The sequence below is a fragment of the Mya arenaria genome, chromosome 11 (genome assembly GCF_026914265.1).
Source record: "Mya arenaria isolate MELC-2E11 chromosome 11, ASM2691426v1".
In the NCBI taxonomy this organism is placed as follows: Eukaryota; Metazoa; Mollusca; class Bivalvia; order Myida; family Myidae; genus Mya; species Mya arenaria.
Window position 1 is genome coordinate 16607489 of NC_069132.1, and position 21837 is coordinate 16629325.

At 36.4% G+C, this 21837-nt stretch overlaps 1 protein-coding gene across 2 annotated transcripts in view; it reads right to left on the minus strand.

Annotated features, from left to right (window-relative positions):
- LOC128207715 (hypoxia-inducible factor 1-alpha-like) overlaps positions 1-20408 on the minus strand; it is a 60025-nt gene extending 39617 nt beyond the window's left edge. The window contains exons 1-5 of one of the 2 annotated variants that reach the window (XM_052910808.1): positions 20253-20408; positions 12116-12315; positions 10065-10207; positions 4362-4547; positions 1545-1798 (exon numbers count right to left, since the gene is read on the minus strand). In XM_052910808.1, the coding sequence (XP_052766768.1) occupies positions 1545-1798; positions 4362-4547; positions 10065-10207; positions 12116-12315; positions 20253-20275 (806 nt within the window). In that variant the 5' untranslated portion in view covers positions 20276-20408. Of the gene's footprint in view, positions 1-1544; positions 1799-4361; positions 4548-10064; positions 10208-12115; positions 12316-15783; positions 15933-20252 lie in introns of those variants that run through there. The other variant, XM_052910809.1, reaches the window with a different exon arrangement.
- Positions 20409-21837: the final 1429 nt, after the last annotated feature.

The following is a 21837-nucleotide window of genomic DNA, read 5'->3' on the forward strand; positions in this document are numbered from 1 at the left end:
GCTTCTAAAAACCGGCAATTTGCCGGTCTGGACCGATTTTGACCAAGCCAGACCGATTTCAGTTTCAAAAAGTGTAAAAAAAAATCGGTCCGAAATTTTCTCTTTTTTTTTGTAATTTCGGTCCAAAACGACCAAGTCAGTAAAAGATGTAGAAATTGTAATACACAAACATTCGTGGGTCATCCACACATTCAAAACTACATCCAATAGGTCATAAGTGTCTTGGTTACCATGAGACCGATGCGACCAGCTGCTTTTTCTGCTACGCTGATCACTCTATAGCCTATCTGTTAATTAGCAGACGCTTGCAATCGGTCCAATCACGTGTTTTGGTATAAGCAGAAGACACAATTAAACAAACTATGTGTTAATTATCTGCTTGCAGCTTTCCTGATTAAGTGTTAAAATCGGTCCATATTTTCACATGGCAATATGCTATATATATTGTCGTCGATCATTACATGATATCCGTTTGTTGCTTACAAAACGGTTAAATTTAAATTGTTATAAAGAACCCTTGCTGGTTAAAAACGGCTTTAAAGATAAATGCATGTCATTGTTAATCCGTGAAAGCATTAAAATACCGAATTACTTAACGTAATAATATTTAGGATATCAACAGCGATACGCTTGATTAACTACATAGTCCGACAGCTAAGTCCGCCGCTTATGTCATATTTATTAGCAGTAATGAAAAAATCGTTCTCGATATCACACTTTAAGCTTGTTGCCCCGATTATAAATCTAGATATATACCATTATTCAAGATTATCAGTTGAATGTTGACCCACTAAAAAAGCATTAAGCAAATAAATCATAATACTGTTTCACTTTTTGTCGTCTGACCGCCTCCCGACAGCCACAGTTAATTACGATCGCAGTCTTTCTTGTTAGAAACGCAGCAGAACTCGATGAGAATCTCATTTGAATTAAACTTGTATCAATGACGATCCGAATCGGCTATGCTGGCTTTAGAGCCCTCTTACGAATTGCCACATCGCAAAAAATAATGACAGAAAAGATGTCGCGAAAATGTATGACATTTCTATAAAATCGGACAATTGAACAGGTCTTTCTTTTTTTGAGGTGGGGGGGGGGGGATTTTTTGTATAACAACAATTAAAACACACACCTATGCCCTTCATAATGATGAAAGAAACATATGGAATCTTTGAAATGTATGTAAGTAAAGTTTACCTCTTCTTGTTGTCCAAAAAGCTAATACATTTTGAAGAATTTTTTTGGAAGCACAACAGGATATAAACAGTATGAAAATAGCAGTCTCAGTTTGATTGAGACTGTCCATTGATAGTATTGGTTGGTGCATCAAAATTGTGTGCACCCCTAGCATCGGTTTCTAGCAGCCTCGGTTTAATTGAGACTGTTCAGCAATGGTAGCTGCAACACAGTAAACACTCCCAGCACTGGATGTTAATCTACTTTGAAAAATAACAGTCATATTCAACTATCTTGAACTGTGTGAAAGTCCAGACAAAGAATAACTACATATCATTTTTTAGTACAAGGGAAGTTTGCCCACACACCTGTCGTCGCAGTCAGTGAACTTCATGTTCATGCTATGACGTGAAATGAAAGTCCGCCTGTCCAGCGGGACCTCAATGTTGGCCGGATGGTGGATGCCCTCGGCGATGGCCAGAAAGTGGGGCATTGGGTGTGGTTTGAAGGGGCGGACCTCATCCTCACTGTCCTCTTCCTCAGGGTCGCGCATCAACACATCGTCCTCACACACTGTCTCCACATTGTGGTCCGCAATGTAACGTCCCGTCAATTTGATCACCTGCAACACACATGGTACTTCTTTCAAGATTTATATGAAATCAGGATATGTTTTATTTGAGTTCAGGGAACATGCATGATTGCAATACAATAGATAATGGTAGAACCAGCAAGAGTATGTGTAAGTATGTAACAGTGCTTGAATGATCTAAGAAGATAAAGTATACAAATAAAAATAACCAATGTTGGGCAAAAGGATTCACTAAGTATTGGCTCCTTAGACCAGTTTCTTGCAATAGGTATCTTCATTACATGCCACAAACAAAGAGTAAAGGGGTCTGTTCTTAATATTTTCAATGAAGTTACCAATGTTCTTAATATTTTCAATGACGTTACCAATGTTCTTAATATTTTCAATGAAGTTACCAATGTTCTTAATATTTTCAATGAACTTACCAATGTTCTTAATATTTTCAACAAAGTTACCAATGTTCTAAATTTTTTCAATGAAGTTACCCGTGTTTTTTTAATGTTTTCAATGAAGTTACCGATGTTCTAAGTGTTTTCAATGAAGTTATCCGTGTTCTTAATAATTTTAATCAAGTTACCCATGTTTTTAATATTTTAAATGAAGTTACGCCACGTTCTTAATATTTTCAATGAAGCTACCTGTGTTCTAAATGTTTTCAATGAAGCTACCAATGTTCTTAATATTTTCAATAAAGTTACCAATGTTCTAAATGGTTTCAAAGAAGTTACCCGTGTTTTAAATGTTTTCAATGAAGTTACCGATGTTCTAAATGTTTTCAATGAAGTTATCCGTGTTCTTAATAATTTTAATCAAGTTACCCATGTTCTTAATATTTTAAATGAAGTTACGCCACATTCTTAATATTTTCAATGAAGCTACCTGTGTTCTAAATGTTTTCAATGAAGCTACCTGTGTTCTAAATGTTTTCAATGAGTAAAGGGGTCTGTTCTTAATATTTTCACATATTCAAGAAAGCTGTAACTATTCCACAAAGTGTAGTAAAACCTCTTTAACCTTCAAATTGCAATCAACAGAAAAAAATCTTCCAACTTCACTTATGTTATCATTTTCATTTTCAAACTACACATATTTACTTCAGATAATAAAATACCATTAGTGTTTACCAGTACACTTGCATCGACATACATCGTAAACCTGTCCTATTTAAGGGGAACTTGAAATGGGTTATTTATCAGTCCTTGATTATCGTTTTAACTTAAACTGAAAACTCATTGTATTATTTACTGTCTTTTTTATAAACATATTAAACAATTCAACGAGGGTCAAAACTAAGCTTCAAATGCTACATTAACAAAAGTGGTTAAGGAAAATCAGTCAATAACATTACTGATACAAAGGTTGAATTACCCAAGTTATTATTAATTTTGATTTGACCACAGACCTTCCACATTATGATACAGTCACGTTCGCTTATAAGTAAGAAACATGAATTTAAAGAAATTGACATTTAGCTTAATGCTGAACTGAAACCACAATGTGAAGTGAACGTGAATGTATGAATTCACTCCGGTTATTCACATACATAAAATACCAACATGAATAAGCAAGACAACTGCCTGATATGTACAGCTTGATATAATTGACATCAGAAAATATACCGTATCATGAATATAAGTAAAACTTTACCAACTGCAATGAGTTAAAGGTTGATGCTTCACCTAGTCCGTACATTCCTTTTTTGTAATCATTGCATAATAATTTCATACAGTGCATGAGTATTCGATTTAAAAATTACACAAATAATGGCCTGACATACCTTGTACAAGGCAGACTTGAGGTTGACAAAAATAAGGGCCCAACCTACCTTATAGGCAGACTTAAGGTTGACACAAATAGTGGCCCAACATACCTTGTACAAGCCAGACTTGAGGTTGACACAAATAGTGGCCCAACATACCTTGTACAAGCCAGACTTGAGGTTGACACAAATAGTGGCCCAACATACCTTGTATGAGGCAGACTTGAGGTTGACACAAATAATGGCCCGACAGACCTTGTACGAGGCAGACTTGAGGTTGACACAAATAGTGGCCCAACATACCTTGTACAAGCCAGACTTGAGGTTGACACAAATAGTGGCCCAACATACCTTGTACAAGCCAGACTTGAGGTTGACACAAATAGTGGCCCAACATACCTTGTACAAGCCAGACTTGAGGTTGACACAAATAATGGCCCGACAGACCTTGTACGAGGCAGACTTGAGGTTGACACAAATAGTGGCCCAACATACCTTGTACAAGCCAGACTTGAGGTTGACACAAATAATGGCCCGACAGACCTTGTACGAGGCAGACTTGAGGTTGACACAAATAGTGGCCCAACATACCTTGTATGAGGCAGATTTGAGGTTGAAACAAATAATGGCTTGACATACCTCATACTAGCCAGACTTGAGGTTGACACAAATAGTGGCCCAACATACCTTGTACGAGCCAGACTTGAGGTTGACACAAAAAATGTCCTCACATCATTACCTTGTATGAGGCAGACTTGAGGTTAACATTAATAATTGCCTGACATTCCTTATATGAGGCTCACTTGAGGTTGACACAAATAATGGATGACATACCTTGTACGAGGCAGACTTGAGGTTGACATTGCGTCCCTTGCTGGTGAGGGTACACTTGAGACGTATGAAGATGGTTTTAGCCACACCTTCCCCCTCCTCCTCAGAGCGAGGGGAGAGTACTTCCTGTATCTCCTCATGGTCACATGGATGGGCATAATCGTAGATGCTCTGACCCATCACATCAATCTGGGAAAAAATGGGCATTTAAAACAGACTGGCTCTACATAATTGTCTTCAAAGTGACTTAAGTACGCAATCTTCCTATGTACATACAAGTAGTGTTTATGAACACATGATTTCATTCAAACTGGTGCTGTCATTTACACATACATATATATGTACACTCAAGATGTCAAATATGATACACAGTCTACAATTTGAGAGAAGTCATAAATGAAGACCTATGAGGGGCTTATATTTCAGTGGATGCTTACACCAGGAATGTTCAGTCTGTTGACATGGGTGACAGCCAGTAGAATTTCTGTTTAATGTATACTGTAACGAGGGCTTTATTACCCTCATAGAAGTTATATAACAATGGCATGGAACTGGTTTGTAAAAAAATCCCTAGCACATATCACAAATAATTATGTAATAATCTCCAGTACTGGAACAAAGTAAACAACTGTTTGTGTTATTTGCCAGTCTGACGAGAAGATAAACTAATAAAAATTAAGAAGATATGGTTATAAAACCTGTATACCTCCATAATGGCAATTAGTCATTTTGCATTAAAGTGGCACTCTTATTTAAAATTAATACATACACATGTATATCAAACATCAATCTTGACTGATAAACCTTTAACTACCTACTTAATATGCATTTATGGAAAATATTAATTACTGATAACAAGATTGTAACCGTGTATCTAATAGCAGAACGCACAAAAATATTAAATGATTGGTGAATGCTAGAAGATTTACTGTGGTCTACTATAGTCATATAAGGTAGAAAAACCATGTTTTTTGCTCATTTCTATTAAATTAAACTTGGTATCCTTCATAATAACCATTGTTTTGTACATTTGTTCATCCTTTTTATATATTAAAACAATATTATTAATTGTGGTAAATCTTATAAATAAGGGAGTAAGAGTGCATCTTTAAATGTCTTGTGGGTAACCATCAACAACATTTCTATGTTCAAGGACAATAGGTACATTTATTGGCCAGCGCTATATGTTGTTACAGGAACTGATGAGTAACACATTTTTGTACCCTCCTGTCAGGAGTGATTTAGTTAAATTGATAACGCAAAGTTAAGAATATGGACACAAAAAAATCTGTCTGATATTACTAGAGCATCGCGCTCTAGTTATATTTGACAAGCTTTTTGTGTTTAAGGTCATCATGACTGTGACCTTCAGACCTTAAAATCAATATAGGTCAACTGCCATGCAAGACCAACCACCCTACCAAGTTTGAGGACATTAGGCCCAATCTTGATCTTATAATCAATTGGACAAGATTTGATCTACCAACTGACTGAAGGACATGCACAAATCAATACAACAATATTATGACCTACAAAATAAACTTCTAAATCATTCCCCGGCCTCAGTACAGAGAATATTGATTAGGGAAGAGCTGAGGAACTATTTGTCTCCTAATAGACCTGTGGACAGATTCCACAGGTTAATGGAAAATCTCAGGTTAAAAAGGAGGATGTTATGTTTTACCTACATATAAAAAAATTTGCACTTGTCATTGTTTCGAAGTATTATTATTATTGTCCACCAAACCAAAACTGTACTCAAACACCCCCTCATTCAAGCATTGGCCAAGTATTTTACATCTTATCAAATTGTATGTTTTCAAAAACCAACTGAAATATCAACACAACCTGATCCTGGGAGTAGTGAGTTTCACTGCATTTCCATGTGCCAGTTATCAGTGACAGAGGTATAACATTTCAAACATACAGCAAAATTGAGCTTCCATTTTTTTTTAGAAAAGATATTTCAGAGATAGCAATTAAAAAAAACATACAATTTTCTTTTCCCTGAATTTATTGCAGTGTCATTGACGTCAGTTCAGTCGAGCAAGAGACTGATCATGCTCATGTGGTTCAGATAATATCACATCATTTTGTAATGCAGCTCTGTTGTTGTTTCAAGAAATTAATAATTAAGCCTTTTTTTGTCTGCATCTAAATCATTTAATGTATAAATTAACAAGGATACGAACTATTTAAATTGAATGATTAAGCCAAATACTTCTTAACAAAAGAACCTAAACTATCTTAAAATACGCTTTTTCCTTTTTTTGGGCACCAGTTTTGGTGACAAGCCAAATTTAGAGAGAAGACTCTGTTAATACAGTTTTTGCCAATTCAAGGGTCATTGCTCTGGAGGCAACAATATATGCTGGTTAACAAACCCTACTTAGATATTCTGCCCATACACATTCTGGCCAAATTTGGTGACAATTTGACAAAGGCTTCTAAAGTAATTGATCTGAAAAGACCAAATTTACAAATGTAGGTAATTTCTATAATTAAGGGGAATAACTCTTGAATGACTAAAGCAAATGGCTGGTTGTCAATCTTGTCCGTTATAGTATGCCTATACACATTCTACCCCAATTTGTTGATAAGTCAAAGGCTTCAAAAGAAATTGATTGGACAATTGATTAGGGAATTTCTTTATTTAAAGGGCGATAACCAAATAACCGATACCAAATTTGGTGATGATTGATCAAAGACAACATACTGGACGCCGTACGCTTGCCCATTCAAAATACGCTGCAGGTGAAACTATAATATGTTCTGTTCTATAAACCGTGTATAAAAATAAAAACATGTCACATGTCACACCTTTCACCTCAGACCATATTCTGATGTAGCCCATCTTAGTTAATGCCAACAAATCTCATATATGATTCTCGATAGGGCTCATTGTGTGGTTAGGGTAACATTTTCAAATCAGGTAGGGTAGGTAGTTTTTTTATATTCCTGTTTTTTTTATTTGGTTTTATGTAAGAGCATTATTGTCATCATTGGTGGATCGTGTTAAAGATATCTTAAGCATAAAGCTTTATAAAAAACAAATTAAAACACACATTTTTATCTTTTTAAGTAACGGGCTATAAAAACAGTAGGGTCAGTGCCCATTTCATAGGTAGGGCCAGGTACCCAAACCAGAAGTTGTTTTTAAGCCTAGTGCTATATTCCTTGATACATGTGCCAGTTACCATTAACATCGTGCTAAAAGCACAAACCTGCTCAGGTATCCCCTAAAGTAATTGATATAGATTTTGATTTTGATTTTCAAAGGAATGACAAGGGGATTGCAAGAATAATTTTAGTCAGTAACAAGAAAACCCTGATCTCTAGTGTTGGGAAAATAACCCTGACTGACGAGGAAACACTGAGCTCTAGTGTTGGGAAGTTTTCCCTTGGTAACGAGGAAACACTGAGCTCTAGTGTTGGGAAGTTTTCCCTTGGTAACGAGGAAACACTGAGCTCTAGTGTTGGGAAGTTTTCCCTTGGTAACGAGGAAACACTGAGCTCTAGTGTTGGGAAGTTTTCCCTTGGTAACGAGGAAACACTGAGCTCTAGTGTTGGGAAGTTTTCCCTTGGTAACGAGGAAACACTGAGCTCTAGTGTTGGGAAGTTTTCCCTTGGTAACGAGGAAACACTGAGCTCTAGTGTTGGGAAGTTTTCCCTTGGTTACAAGGAAACACTGAGCTCTAGTGTTGGGAAGTTTTCCCTTGGTTACAAGGAAACACTGAGCTCTAGTGTTGGGAAGTTTACCCTTGGTAACGAGGAAACACTGAGCTCTAGTGTTGGGAAGTTTACCCTTGGTAACGAGGAAACACTGAGCTCTAGTGTTGGGAAGTTTACCCTTGGTAACGAGGAAACACTGAGCTCTAGTGTTGGGAAGTTTTCCCTTGGTAACGAGGAAACACTGAGCTCTAGTGTTGGGAAGTTTTCCCTTGGTAACAAGGAAACACTGAGCTCTAGTGTTGGGTTTTCCCTCGGTAGCAAGGAAACACTGAGCTCTAGTGTTGGGAAGTTTTCCCTCGGTAACGAGGAAACACTGAGCTCTAGTGTTGGGAAGTTTACCCTCGGTAGCAAGGAAACACTGAGCTCTAGTGTTGGGAAGTTTTCCCTTGGTAACGAGGAAACACTGAGCTCTAGTGTTGGGAAGTTTTCCCTTGGTAGCAAGGAAACACTGAGCTCTAGTGTTGGGAAGTTTACCCTTGGTAACGAGGAAACACTGAGCTCTAGTGTTGGGAAGTTTTCCCTTGGTAACGAGGAAACACTGAGCTCTAGTGTTGGGAAGTTTACCCTCGGTAGCAAGGAAACACTGAGCTCTAGTGTTGGGAAGTTTACCCTCGGTAGCAAGGAAACACTGAGCTCTAGTGTTGGGAAGTTTTCCCTTGGTAACGAGGAAACACTGAGCTCTAGTGTTGGGAAGTTTTCCCTTGGTAGCAAGGAAACACTGAGCTCTAGTGTTGGGAAGTTTACCCTCGGTAACAAGGAAACACTGAGCTCTAGTTTTGGGAAGTTTACCCTCGGTAGCAAGGAAACACTGAGCTCTAGTGTTGGGAAGTTTACCCTCGGTAGCAAGGAAACACTGAGCTCTAGTGTTGGGAAGTTTACCCTCGGTAGCAAGGAAACACTGAGCTCTAGTGTTGGGAAGTCCACCATCGTTTACAAGGAAACACTGAGCTCTAGTGTTGGGAAATTTACCCTCACCCTTGGTTACAATGAAACACTGAGCTCTAGTGTTGAGAAGTTTACCCTCGGTAACAAGGATACACTGAGCTCTAGTGTTTGGGTAAAAAAGAAACACTGAGCTCTAGTGTTGGTAAGTTCACCCTCGGTAACAAGAAAACACCGGGCTCTAGTGTTGGGAAGTTTTCCCTTGGTTACAAGGAAACACTGAGCTCTAGTGTTGGTAAGTTCACCCTCGGTAACAAGAAAACACTGAGCTCTAGTGTTGGGAAGTTTACCCTTGGTAACAAGGAAACACTGAGCTCTAGTGTTTAGGTAAAAAAGAAACACTGAGCTCTAGTGTTGGTAAGTTCACCCTCGGTAACAAGAAAACACCGGGCTCTAGTGTTGGGAAGTTCACCCTCGGTAACAAGAAAACACCGGGCTCTAGTGTTGGGAAGTTTTCCCTTGGTAACAAGGAAACACTGAGCTCTAGTGTTGGTAAGTTCACCCTCGGTAACAAGAAAACACCGGGCTCTAGTGTTGGGAAGTTTTCCCTTGGTAACAAGGAAACACTGAGCTCCAGTGTTGGGAAGTTCACCCTCAGTAACAAGGAAACACTGAGCTCTAGTGTTGGGAAGTTCACCCTCAGTAACAAGGAAACACTGAGCTCTAGTGTTGGGAAGTTTACCCTCACCCTTGGTAACAAGGAAACACTGAGCTCTAGTGTTGGGAAGTTCACCCTTGGTAACAAGGAAACACTGAGCTGTAGTGTTGGGAAGTTCACCCAGGGTAACAAAGGAACCCTGATCTCTACTGGTGGGAATTTTACCCTCGGTTACAAAGGAACCCTGATCTCTTCAGTTGGGAAGTTTACCCTTGGTAACAAAGGAACCCTGATCTCTTCAGTTGGGAAGTTCACCCTTGGTAACAAAGGAACCCTGATTTCTTCAGTTGGGAAGTTCACCCTTGGTAACAAAGGAACCCTGATCTCTTCAGTTGGGAAGTTCACCCTTGGTAACAAAAGAACACTGAGTGTACCTGCTGTAGTCCCAGGAGCTTGGAGACGGACTCAGAGATGTATATCATGTCGCCTTCCTTGGAGAGCAAGAGCAGGATCCCATCCAGGGCCTTTGGGTACATCGTGTCCAGCTTTAACATTAGCGGGTCATCCAAGGGCACCTCTGGAATAGACATATACATTGTAACATAAGTAGGGTATAGTGTGTTACTGCAAGAATGCTCCTTTCCATGTTCCCACTATTGTAAACAAGAGCATCAGAAACAGGCACACCAAATGCCAGTGAACTTTTGGCATGGGGATAACTCAGCTGCTATTCTGACCAGTTTTATGGTAATTGCTACCCACATGACTGTACTAATGTAATTGTTATTATTCCATGTGAATAATTTTAGTATTTTAAACTATTTCTAAGTTATAACCAAAATATCTGTATAACAACCAGCGCCATTTATTTTTTTCTTTAAGAAACAGATATAATATAAATTGACCATCGTTTTAAATAACCATATTCAGTAGAATGTTACTTTCACTCTTGCTTGTTATAATATTATTTTCTATATCAGTACAAGGAAGCAAATTTGATAGTGTGAGACCGGCAAACACATTTTATCCAATTGTTCAGTAGATCTATTTTTTTACAATTACATTACTTCTGTACATTGTAGATGTTTGACTAGTATATTAGTAAGAATCATGGGGTTTTGTTATGTTTTATCAAAAATCCTACAAGCTGTTTTATTCCTACAGAGGTTTTAAACAGTAGCAATGTTGAAAATTCGTCCTTGCTCAAAAGAAACCTACGTTACTTGGGGGATTGACCCCTTTATTGTCTGAAAAATAAGGGGTAGTTATCAATTTGTGTATTCTGTTTTACTTATTAATGATGATTTTTGTGCAGAATAAATAGATATTGATCCAGTAAAAGCTGAATACCAGGTTGGCAGGCAGTATAATGAACTGTTTTAAAGCGGGCTGAATATGTATGAGGCAGAGAAGTTAGTTTGTCCATTGTTAATATTTCAACATTTATAATTAATAGCTATTCAAAAATATGTTCTAAAGCTGTCAGGGTTTTTGAAATATGAAACATATCAAGTTACAATGTTGAAGTTATTGAATGTTCTAGAATGTGGAGTATTTAAGAATGGTAATGGTAGATTTAAGATTGAGACTTGCAAAAAGATGTATGGAAAATTATAACCATTTTAGTGTGGAGCGATTAGCATTACCAACCTTTAGAAAAATCTCATTTTAAGCATCGGAAGTTGTAGCAAGCTATAATAAAGTTGACCAGATAACACTTAAATAAATTGTTGCTTTATGATCCTATTTAACATTTATACGCTGTTTTGGGACGTGCCTTAATTGTCTATACAACATACCCAAAAATTATGAATTGTATTTTGTTTTCAAATAAACTCTGCAGGGCCCCTTTAATTATTGATGACCTTCAAACAATAATTGTTCAGTCTAATTATAGCTAGCTCAAATGTTTGAGGCCATTATTATTATTCTGTATCTAGTACAATGTCAGGTATTTGCATAGTATAATGTTACCAACTGCGGTGGTAAACAACCTAGTTTACTATGACAGACATTATCAGCTTTGCTTGCTTGGGAAATTCTGTTTCAGCTTTAAATAATAAAGTGCAGAAAATGTGTCGGTTAAAAATGAGTTTTTTACTCCTGTGAAGTGTTCAATTTACATCTATAATACTTTCAAAAGCTGCCTGACAAAAAGAATTAGTGCAAGAAAGCCATTATGGTTGCCTTGACCTACTAAAAATATAAACTGAAACAAGCAACAAACAAATAGTCATCCTTCCGTTCTTGTCCTTTCTCTTAAAGTAAAACAAAAAGTAACCTTGGGGGTCCAATATGTAATAGTTGATTTCAAACCCTTTTTGCTTTTATGATAACGAATAAGCCTTTTAACATATTTTTTCCATTTAAATGGGAACAGCACAAAACTGGACCATGAACCAGGCAGTTTCTGAGCTTGACAACATTCTCCAATCTCTTACCATAAACCCCTTACTTAACAAACAACATATTTATGAAACCTTACCCAGTTTTGGACGTTTTTCCATCGTGCTTCGAACCTTAAGGTAGCTCAGCAGTAGTCGCATCACGGAGGCCTTGTCCAGCGAGTCAATGGTTGTCATTGGTAGTGGCAACTGACTCGCTAGTTCTGAAAATATCTCGCCCTCCTTTCCACGGCGACACCTGGCGGCATCCCGCGATTTCTCCTTCCTTTTCTCCGTATTTCTGAAATTCAAATTATTATTTTTTGAATTATAACAAACAGTACAAAGGTTGTTCATAATTTATGTTTTAAGCCAAATCATAATGACCCTACAATAACCATGAGCTGTCTTTCTTTACGCAAATACATAAATATATAAATATAATAAAAATTATGTATATATTACATACTCCTTCACTCAAAACAAATCCCTTTATCTGTCATACTTCTAGAAAACATGTTACATCAGAACAAAATTTATTACCGAAAAATAACATGGAATACCTTATGTTTGCCAGATTTATATTCTCAAATAACATTTTATCACAATTTTTCATGAACAGTTTGTGATAAATAAACAATGTAAAATGTATAGAAGTTTTTAAATTATGAAAACCACACAAACATCAACATTTTAATGCACAATTGAACCATCGAATCAATAAGAATCAAAGCGATCAGAGAGAAGTAATCAACAGCATATACATGTATCTATTTATAATAAGACTTAGGCATTGGGATGCTTCTATAATATATCAATGGCTAATTAACAAGTAAGAAAGACTCGATAATTGTTGCCTAGTAACCATATGGTCATAGACCACACAGCAAGTTTAAGGAAAGGTCCACTAACAAGCTATTAAAACCTACCTAGCTTTCCATTGGAATTATGGGAGGAAAAATTCTAGGATTTAAAACTCTCTTGTTCTACAGAATAATACCTTGGTATAGATCATAAAAAATCAATAGTCATTAACAATATCACCAGCAAATGGTCAGGGCCCAATTCATTAATGTCTTGTGTCTGACTGAGAAAAGCAAATTTAAATTTTTGTTGTAAAGTGTTTTACAGAAGCAAAGATAATTTCAATGACTTAAGTATGTTGTGAACATGACTTAGTACACAGTACACTACTACCACTTTTCGTTTAACTCGGCGTATTTTCAGCATCGGGGACACAAAATCTTATTTCAAGCTAGGGCTTTCCTCAGCGTTTACACTCGCACACCCTTCGAGGCCAATCAGTTGACCAAACAATTACCATTGCCATGTAACTCGAGGTGAAAACACCACGACACTATGAGGAAACCGATAAGGATCTCCTACTGTACATATCTTGCATGTATTTTGTTTATTTATTTTTTTAAATTTACAATTCAGAGTTCCGCATTGAGGTCAATAAATCAACATGATCCGGCAATTATTGGCACTACCGGCAATAAAATTTGTGCGGAAAATGAGCAACTCAGTGAAACTCAGCAGATTTAAGCGAGGAAAGCTGGTTACATACTTAGTGGAAGTCCAAGATAAATTTTAAAACCTTGGGAGTAACCCAGGAATGTGATAGTTCGGCGAGGAGTGTACTGTAGCCTACTAGGATGTTGTGACCATGACTTAGCAATAACTTAGTAGGATAATGTGACCATGACTTAGAGATAACTCAATAGGATGTTGTGACCATGACTTAGAGATAACTAAGAAGGATGTTGTGACCATGATTTAGAGATAACTCAGTAGGATGGTGTGACCATGATTTAGAGATAACTAAGTAGGATGGTGTGACCATGATTTAGAAATAAATTCAGTAGGATGTTGTGACCATGACTTAAGAGATAACTAAGTAGGATGGTGTGACCATGAATTAGAGATAACTCAGTAGGATGGTGTGACCATGATTTTGAGATAACTCAGTAGGATGGTGTGACCATGATTTAGAGATAACTAAGTAGGATGGTGTGACCATGACTTAGAGATAACTCAGTAGGATGGTGTGACCATGATTTAGAGATAACTAAGTAGGATGGTGTGACCATGATTTAGAGATAACTCAGTAGGATGGTGTGACCATGATTTAGAGATAACTAAGTAGGATGGTGTGACCATGATTTAGAGATAACTCAGTAGGATGTTGTGACCATGAATTAGAGATAACTAAGTAGGATGGTGTGACCATGATTTAGAGATAACTCAGTAGGATGGTGTGACCATGACTTAGAGATAACTCAGTAGGATGGTGTGACCATGATTTAAAGATAACTAAGTAGGATGGTGTGACCATGACTTAGCAATTACTCATAGGATGGTGTGACCATGATTTAGAGATAACTAAGTAGGATGTTGTGACCATGACTTAGAGATAACTCAGTAGGATGTTGTGACCATGACTTAGAGATAACTCAGTAGGATGGTGTGACCATGAATTAGAGATAACTAAGTAGGATGGTGTGACCATGACTTAGAGATAACTCAGTAGGATGGTGTGACCATGATTTAGAGATAACTCAGTAGGATGGTGTGACCATGACTTAGAGATAACTCAGTAGGATGTTGTGACCATGACTTAGAGATAACTCAGTAGGATGGTGTGACCATGATTTAGAGATAACTAAGTAGGATGGTGTGACCATGATTTAGAGAAACTCAGTAGGATGTTGTGACCATGAATGAGAGATAACTAAGTAGGATGTTGTGACCATGATTTAGAGATAACTCAGTAGGATGGTGTGACCATGATTTTGAGATAACTCAGTAGGATGGTGTGACCATGACTTAGAGATAAATCAGTAGGATGTTGTGACCATGACTTAGCAATAACTCATAGGATGGTGTGACCATGACTTAGAGAAACTCAGTAGGATGGTGTGACCATGACTTAGAGATAACTCAGTAGGATGTTGTGACCATGACTTAGCAATAACTCATAGGATGGTGTGACCATGATTTAGAGATAACTCAGTAGGATGGTGTGACCATGATTTAGAGATAACTCAGTAGGATGGTGTGACCATGACTTAGAGATAACTAAGTAGGATGTTGTGACCATGATTTAGAGATAACTAAGAAGGATGTTGTGACCATGATTTAGAGATAACTAAGTAGGATGGTGTGACCATGACTTAGAGATAACTCAGTAGGATGGTGTGACCATGATTTAGAGATAACTAAGAAGGATGTTGTGACCATGATTTAGAGATAACTAAGTAGGATGGTGTGACCATGATTTAGATAACTCAGTAGGATGGTGTGACCATGACTTAGAGATAACTCAGTAGGATGTTGTGACCATTATTTAGAGATAACTTAGTAGGATGGTGTGACCATTACTTAGATATAACTCAGTAGGATGGTGTGACCATTACTTAGAGATAACTGAGTATGATTTTGTAGCCATGATTTAGACTTTGAGATAACTAAGTGATAGGAACAAATTAGAAAGTCATGGCCAAGTCATTGGGAGTAACCAGTAGCCATGAGATAAAAAAAAGACAATTCACACACGTTACCTTTAGATGACACAAAGTGATGATAAATCTAAAACAAACATATCCAACAGTTGTAATCCATGCAAACAAAATGCACTTTTAAAGTGTTACATACACAGTTCCCGGAATAATTTGAAGATACATGTTGTATATCATGTTGTTTTTTCCTCAAATGACTGAACTAGAGTAGCACAGTTAAGAAAAGAAATACTAAAGTGAAGCATCACCTATAAGGCATAATTTCTGTGGAAGCGCCGACACAATGTTTAATTTCCAATACTAGAATTCACTGGTCTTTATTTTCCGGATGTTTTCTTTATTTAACAATCTTCAACATTAATTAAACAAATGTACGTTCCTTTAGAGCCTATAGAATGTCAGAAAGGAAATGAAACATGAAGTGGTGGACACTTAGACTTAAGTAAACTTCAATTTGGCACAAGAACCATTTTGGACTGCGGAAATATGCATCAAAATAACAGCACAGCAAAAACTAGGGCAAAACTTTTTGAATGAGCAAAGCTGTATGAAATTACTCTTCATTTTTCTGTGTGTGCACAAATAATTTACCCTAATCTCTTGGAAGTCATAAATTTGTTTTAATAGATTTATTGACATTATAAATCATATATTTATCAATCCTCTAGGCATGTCCTATGATTTAACTTATTGTTCTTAACCATGGAAACATGGAATATAAGTACATCATTCATAGTGAAAAATGAAAGCAACATGAAAAAAGAGTTCTTTCTAGTTTCAACTTTCATAAATGTTAAATTCCTATGCGAAACGGGGAAAATGGGAGTCCAGGCTATATCAGTCTATGCCAATGGATGCTTGTGGTTGGACTCCACTGCCGTTGCATGTATCTTAATCATACAGCTGGAACTCTTGTCAGTTTTATTACATAAGTGTCATTTTGTTTTTTGCTGTAACAGACCCTCCATGAAGTTCCTCTGTACTGTCTTCTTGTAAACACATATAGGATAGACATCTAGTGGATGTCTCTATGATATTTATACCCAAGCCTAGCGAGGTGTCTATCCGACTTAGACCACGTTAACTAAACCGAGAAGGTTTGGTTCTTACATCAATATAGTATCATACAACTTTACAATAGTATACCATAAACAAAGTATATTGTATGGCTTTAAAGTCAGAAATATTCATGTTTTAGTAGAGAATTTAGTCTACCGAACACATGCAAGGCAGGGATTTTGACCCATTTGCTATTACTGGCTTTAGGCTATCGGAATTTCTTTTTAAGTCCCAGAAGGACTGGTTTTAAAAGGGGTGTTGGAAAAAAATGGTTTGAATATTATTTTTGTATTTGCTATTACTGGCGTTAGGCTGTCGCTATCTTGTTTTAAGTTCCAAGATGGACTGGTTTTGAAAGGGTTGAACAAAAAATGCTTTGATTATTATTTTGCAATATAAATTAAAACCATTATTTCTAACTTATTAAATAAACAAGCTACACCCTGCTATTTCATTTAGAAATTGAGATCAACATGAAAAGTATAAAATAAACGTGTGGTGTTCAGAAACTACATGGCTGTTAGCTTTCTTTGAGGTCAAAAGGTACAACAAAACACAGTCTTTTGATGGGAATGAACTCCTACTCTGGTGTTATATGACTTGAAATTTGACCTTAAATTTAAAAAAAAAAATTCTTCACATTTTTAAAGGGGTCTTTTAAAGGCCTAAATAGCTCAAGGTTTACCAACTTTGATTTGCTCGAAAAGTGTTGAGTACGAAAAACATGCCCAGAAAAGTACCTAAATGAAAAGTATGCAGCGTACATGCAGTTTACCCTTCAATCTTTCAATAGCAACCATTATTCTAACCTGAACATGCGTCTATTATTAATTGACGAAATTTGTTCCAAGTTTCTAAATGTTTCCCAAAAAAGTCTCAACACAGTACTCCGGTCCATTGATCAAAATTACAGTTAAAAGGGACCTTACTCCTGACGGGAGTACATTTCCTTCAAATTCCCTACGAAAATGGTGGATAATAAAGATAAGAATGATGCATGCATAATTTCCAGCGGAAATCACCATTCAATAATAAAAAAAAAAACTTCATATTGTTCCAGGCGTTTAATGCTAGTTAGGTGTCCAACTTTACTTAATTAACTTTAGTGACTTAATTTTGGAAAGGCCAATTCAAATAGAAGTTACTCAGGTACCGCTGATTTAGCTTCTTAACATCCAATTTGAGTTTTTGCCAAATATTAATTAGTTTTTACTTTTAGAATTCAGTTTTTTTTTCAAATCATACCACGTTTTATCAAGTATATTTAATTAAAATCATTAGACCTTAAAAGAAGTGGGGATTTTATGTGCATGAAAAACTATATTATCTTGGCCTATTTTTTTAAATAATGAAATGCTGTTCATCAAAAGTAATCCATTTTGTCTCTAGGTAATTGTGTTTGTAGGAGTTTTTTAATATTAATTAACAAAGTTTATATGGGAAATGGAGCACTGAAATAGAAAATGCTGATTAGTTGGATTGAAGTGAGCATGGTTTAATAAATCAGATTGAAAAATAGCTAAATTATGTCATTTTTGCTGCAATATGCTGTTGGCTGATTTAAATTGTGCACTTTTTAGTAACCAGTACATGAACTGTCAGAACATCAAGTGCAAAAATAAATTGTTTGACATTTGATTGGCAGTTCTATATAATTCAATTTTGTTATAATATTTCCGTTTTTGAAAAAAAAATCACATTATGTTCACAAGCACCAATGGCACCAGCCCTTTTCCCTACTGACCTCTTTTTCACAAAGCCCCTTTCCTCAATAGCCCTTTCCCCACTATATAAGCCCCTTTCAACAATATCCCCATTCTCTAATATTCCCTTGCCCCACCAGCAACTTTCCCCATCCGCCCCATCCCCCAACAGCCCTTTCTCCAATAAGCAGAGAGCTACCAATCTCACCGAATAATACTATGTCAAATGCATCATTTTCTATTACTCTAAAAAATTTGAAGGTGACTTAGTAAGAAAGATTGGGATTTTGATGACACTAGGAATTGACCTTGGTAACTCTCACCACATCACTATTTTAAGAACTAGATTAATAGCAAGGCTTTTGTAAGGTGTAACTCCCACATCCCTTGTACATGTATACCAAATACTCCTCTTTTTTTTACCTTAATTCTGTGTAAGAAATATTATTAAACAATTGAACAGCTGCATACCAAACTTTTTTCAAATTTTGAGATTCTGCATATTAGGTACTCGTGAGTCCTGAGTACCTGTTTTTAAATTACATTTGTTCAGTTTGGTTAGGCCTAAAAAATATAGTTGTGTTTCCTCTTGCGGGCTAAAAAATTTAGATCTTTTTTAACTGTTAGCATGATAGTCCATCAGAAATAAGCTTTAGTAGAAGTTTAGCTTCTTGATGGCAGCATGCAGTAAATGGTATTGCTATTAAATTGCATTGCCACCCCATTTAAACTGGAAACAGAAGTCATCGTTGCTAAGCAAAAGTACAGAATAAATTATAGTTACTATAAAACTTGAAAATATTATCATCATCAACATTTTTTCCACTGTGAATAAAAAAAAAATGGTAGGGTCTTTTAAGACAGTTGGTCAGGGAACCAGAAACATAATTTTGTTTTTATCATATGCCTAATACCAGTCTTACGTTTTCTGACTGTTATCTTTTTTAAATGTTCTCCTTGGAGAATTTTCATCATCTTTATCAAGTTCTCTTTTACTGCGCTTGGGCGAATCGCCCAATGAAGGCACTCACGTTTTTAATTTTGATGTGAATGTTACAAGATTGTGAAGAACTGAAAGTAAAGTAATCTTTAATTGGCCTTATTGAATAGAAAAATAAAAGACTTGTTACCAACAACTTTCTCGCAAACGCCGACAAACCAGGCCGTTGACACCGACATTAACCCTTGTGATCAAAATAATATGCGTTCCTAATAACTTGGAAAAATTAGACACAGATTTTGACTGCCGGTTTCACCTGATTATTCATGATCTTGAAAAGCTGAAAAGGATTGGCTGAGTGCGTCTCTGTCTAATAATAGCAACGTTCTGAATGGCCGGTATAGATTTTTATGGGCTCAATTATGCGGAGTCAACTTGATTATGGACATCAGCAAGTAAAAGGGCCAACATGAGAAAAAGCTGGCAAAGTTGACTTCTCTTTGATGTTATTATACAGTTAAGTCAATGAACACAGAGCGAAGTGATTGTCCGAATTGCCCTCAAGGATGAGCCCTGCATGACGCAAAACTCCTCCAAGGTTAAACTTTACCAGTACACTGGCAGTGGTGTCAAAGTGCCTGAATCGGCCAAAAAAGGAAAAATACTGGAGGAGTGCAGTGTGTGTAAGAACAAGTCATCACTGCATGTTGACTCAGTTGGAAGGGAGCGTTTCAACTGTTAAGTGTTTCCGAGAAGTTGATTTTGAGCACTTTTCCTACCAGGTACACTTTATTTGCACTTTACGGAAAGGTTTTTCTTTCTTTTTTTGAAGTCAATCAAGTGTAATTAAAAGTACAATATCTGACAGATTACTTGAAATTCGATTGATACTAATGTCTTAAATTTGGGTCAATATTTCCCACCGTTTTTTAAGCAGAATTAATCCTTGCAAAAACAGGGCACACAAAATGACACGTTCATTTTCGACAATCAAGTATTGTGAAGTAAAGATTACCTTCGTTTGTGTGATATTGCCATCAAAATGGGCTTTATTTCCAAATTTATATCCAAATTTCACTTCTCACTTTGTAGCTACTTGCGTCAAATATGTTGTTTACTTCCGGGTCAAGGACCGTTTGATTAAGTAAAACTAATGCTCTTAGTTAATCGATTAAATAAAATAGTTGTTTAACAGTTACCCCCCTTTACATGGCATTCACATTTCCTCATATATAGTTTGTACCCGTTATATACATTTGTATAACTATCAAGTTAAGTTAAACCTTAAATGAATACCTAATTTAAAGAATTATTCCCTCCCCCACCGTTTTAAATTCCTGGACCTGCCACCGGAATAGTAAAAACATTCATTAGGCGATGTTTCAAACAGTGAAACCATCATTTTTATTTCTCTGATAACTGACTTTAAGTCACCGGAAAGCATGTAATAAATATAGATAATTGCTGTGTGTTTTTTCAGCTTAGGATAGTGTAACGGTCCGCTGTAGGCGGCGGATGTGCGTCCATAATAACGTTCCGTTAAAACGGAAGTACGTTCATACCGGATGTAAACTTGGTTGGCAATATATAAATTAGCAAAGCCCGGGATCTGTGAGAATAGAGAAGTTAGTGTATATAAAGACCAGTGGCCCACTTCCGTGTCGGACATGCTTTTCCCTGAAGGGATCTGCTGGTGTTTGTTGCCTGAAAGCTCGGCTATAGAACGGTCTGATACATTGTATGCGAATCACAAACGTAATTTTGGAAAAGACATACGGTTGAAATTGTGTCCTAGCCCTGTACGTGCTGATGTTTGATTTGGACGTGAGAATGGGTTTAAATTCACAATACAGGGAACACTATCCAATTGATATTTCCTCTGTTTGAAACAGTGACAGATATTATTTTAATTTCACTGATAAATCTCTATAAACCACCGGAAAGCAAATAACAAGCACGATCATACACTGAAACAAACAATTGTTTTCTATATAATATATTATATCACCGAGTAAGCAACTAAAGCTATATTTTATTAGTGGTGTAGCAACGATTAAAATATTTACTTTTTGTGTTCACGAGGTGAAATATATTGCGATCTTACACTGAACCCAACATTTTTTATATTCCTAAAAAGTATAGTTTTCAAGAAATAAAAACTTGACAAATGGTATATGAGCGAAACAAAATGATGTCATGTGCCACAGTCGTCTGTTCGCTGACGCTCGAGAGAGGGCTTAACTTTAAAAACAGTAAACGATATCAAAGTGATATTTTCACCGTCGAAACAGTGAAATATCAGTTTTACTGCACTGGAAGATTTCTATAAACCATCGAAACGCATATAAAAAAACACAACGTTTGACTGTATAACAGCAATCTCATTAAAATAAGTTCATAGTGTTCTGTTAATTTTATTACACTGTGTATGTACTATGTAACGTCGAGTAGCACTGGCACCGGATTTTCAAACTCAAACATTTAAAAAAAAAATCAAAAACAATCTTATAATTCCTTACTAAAAATCATAATACCGAAAAAAAAAATTAAATATGCACTTTGTACTGTAAAATATACTAATTATACAGTACAAAGTGCAT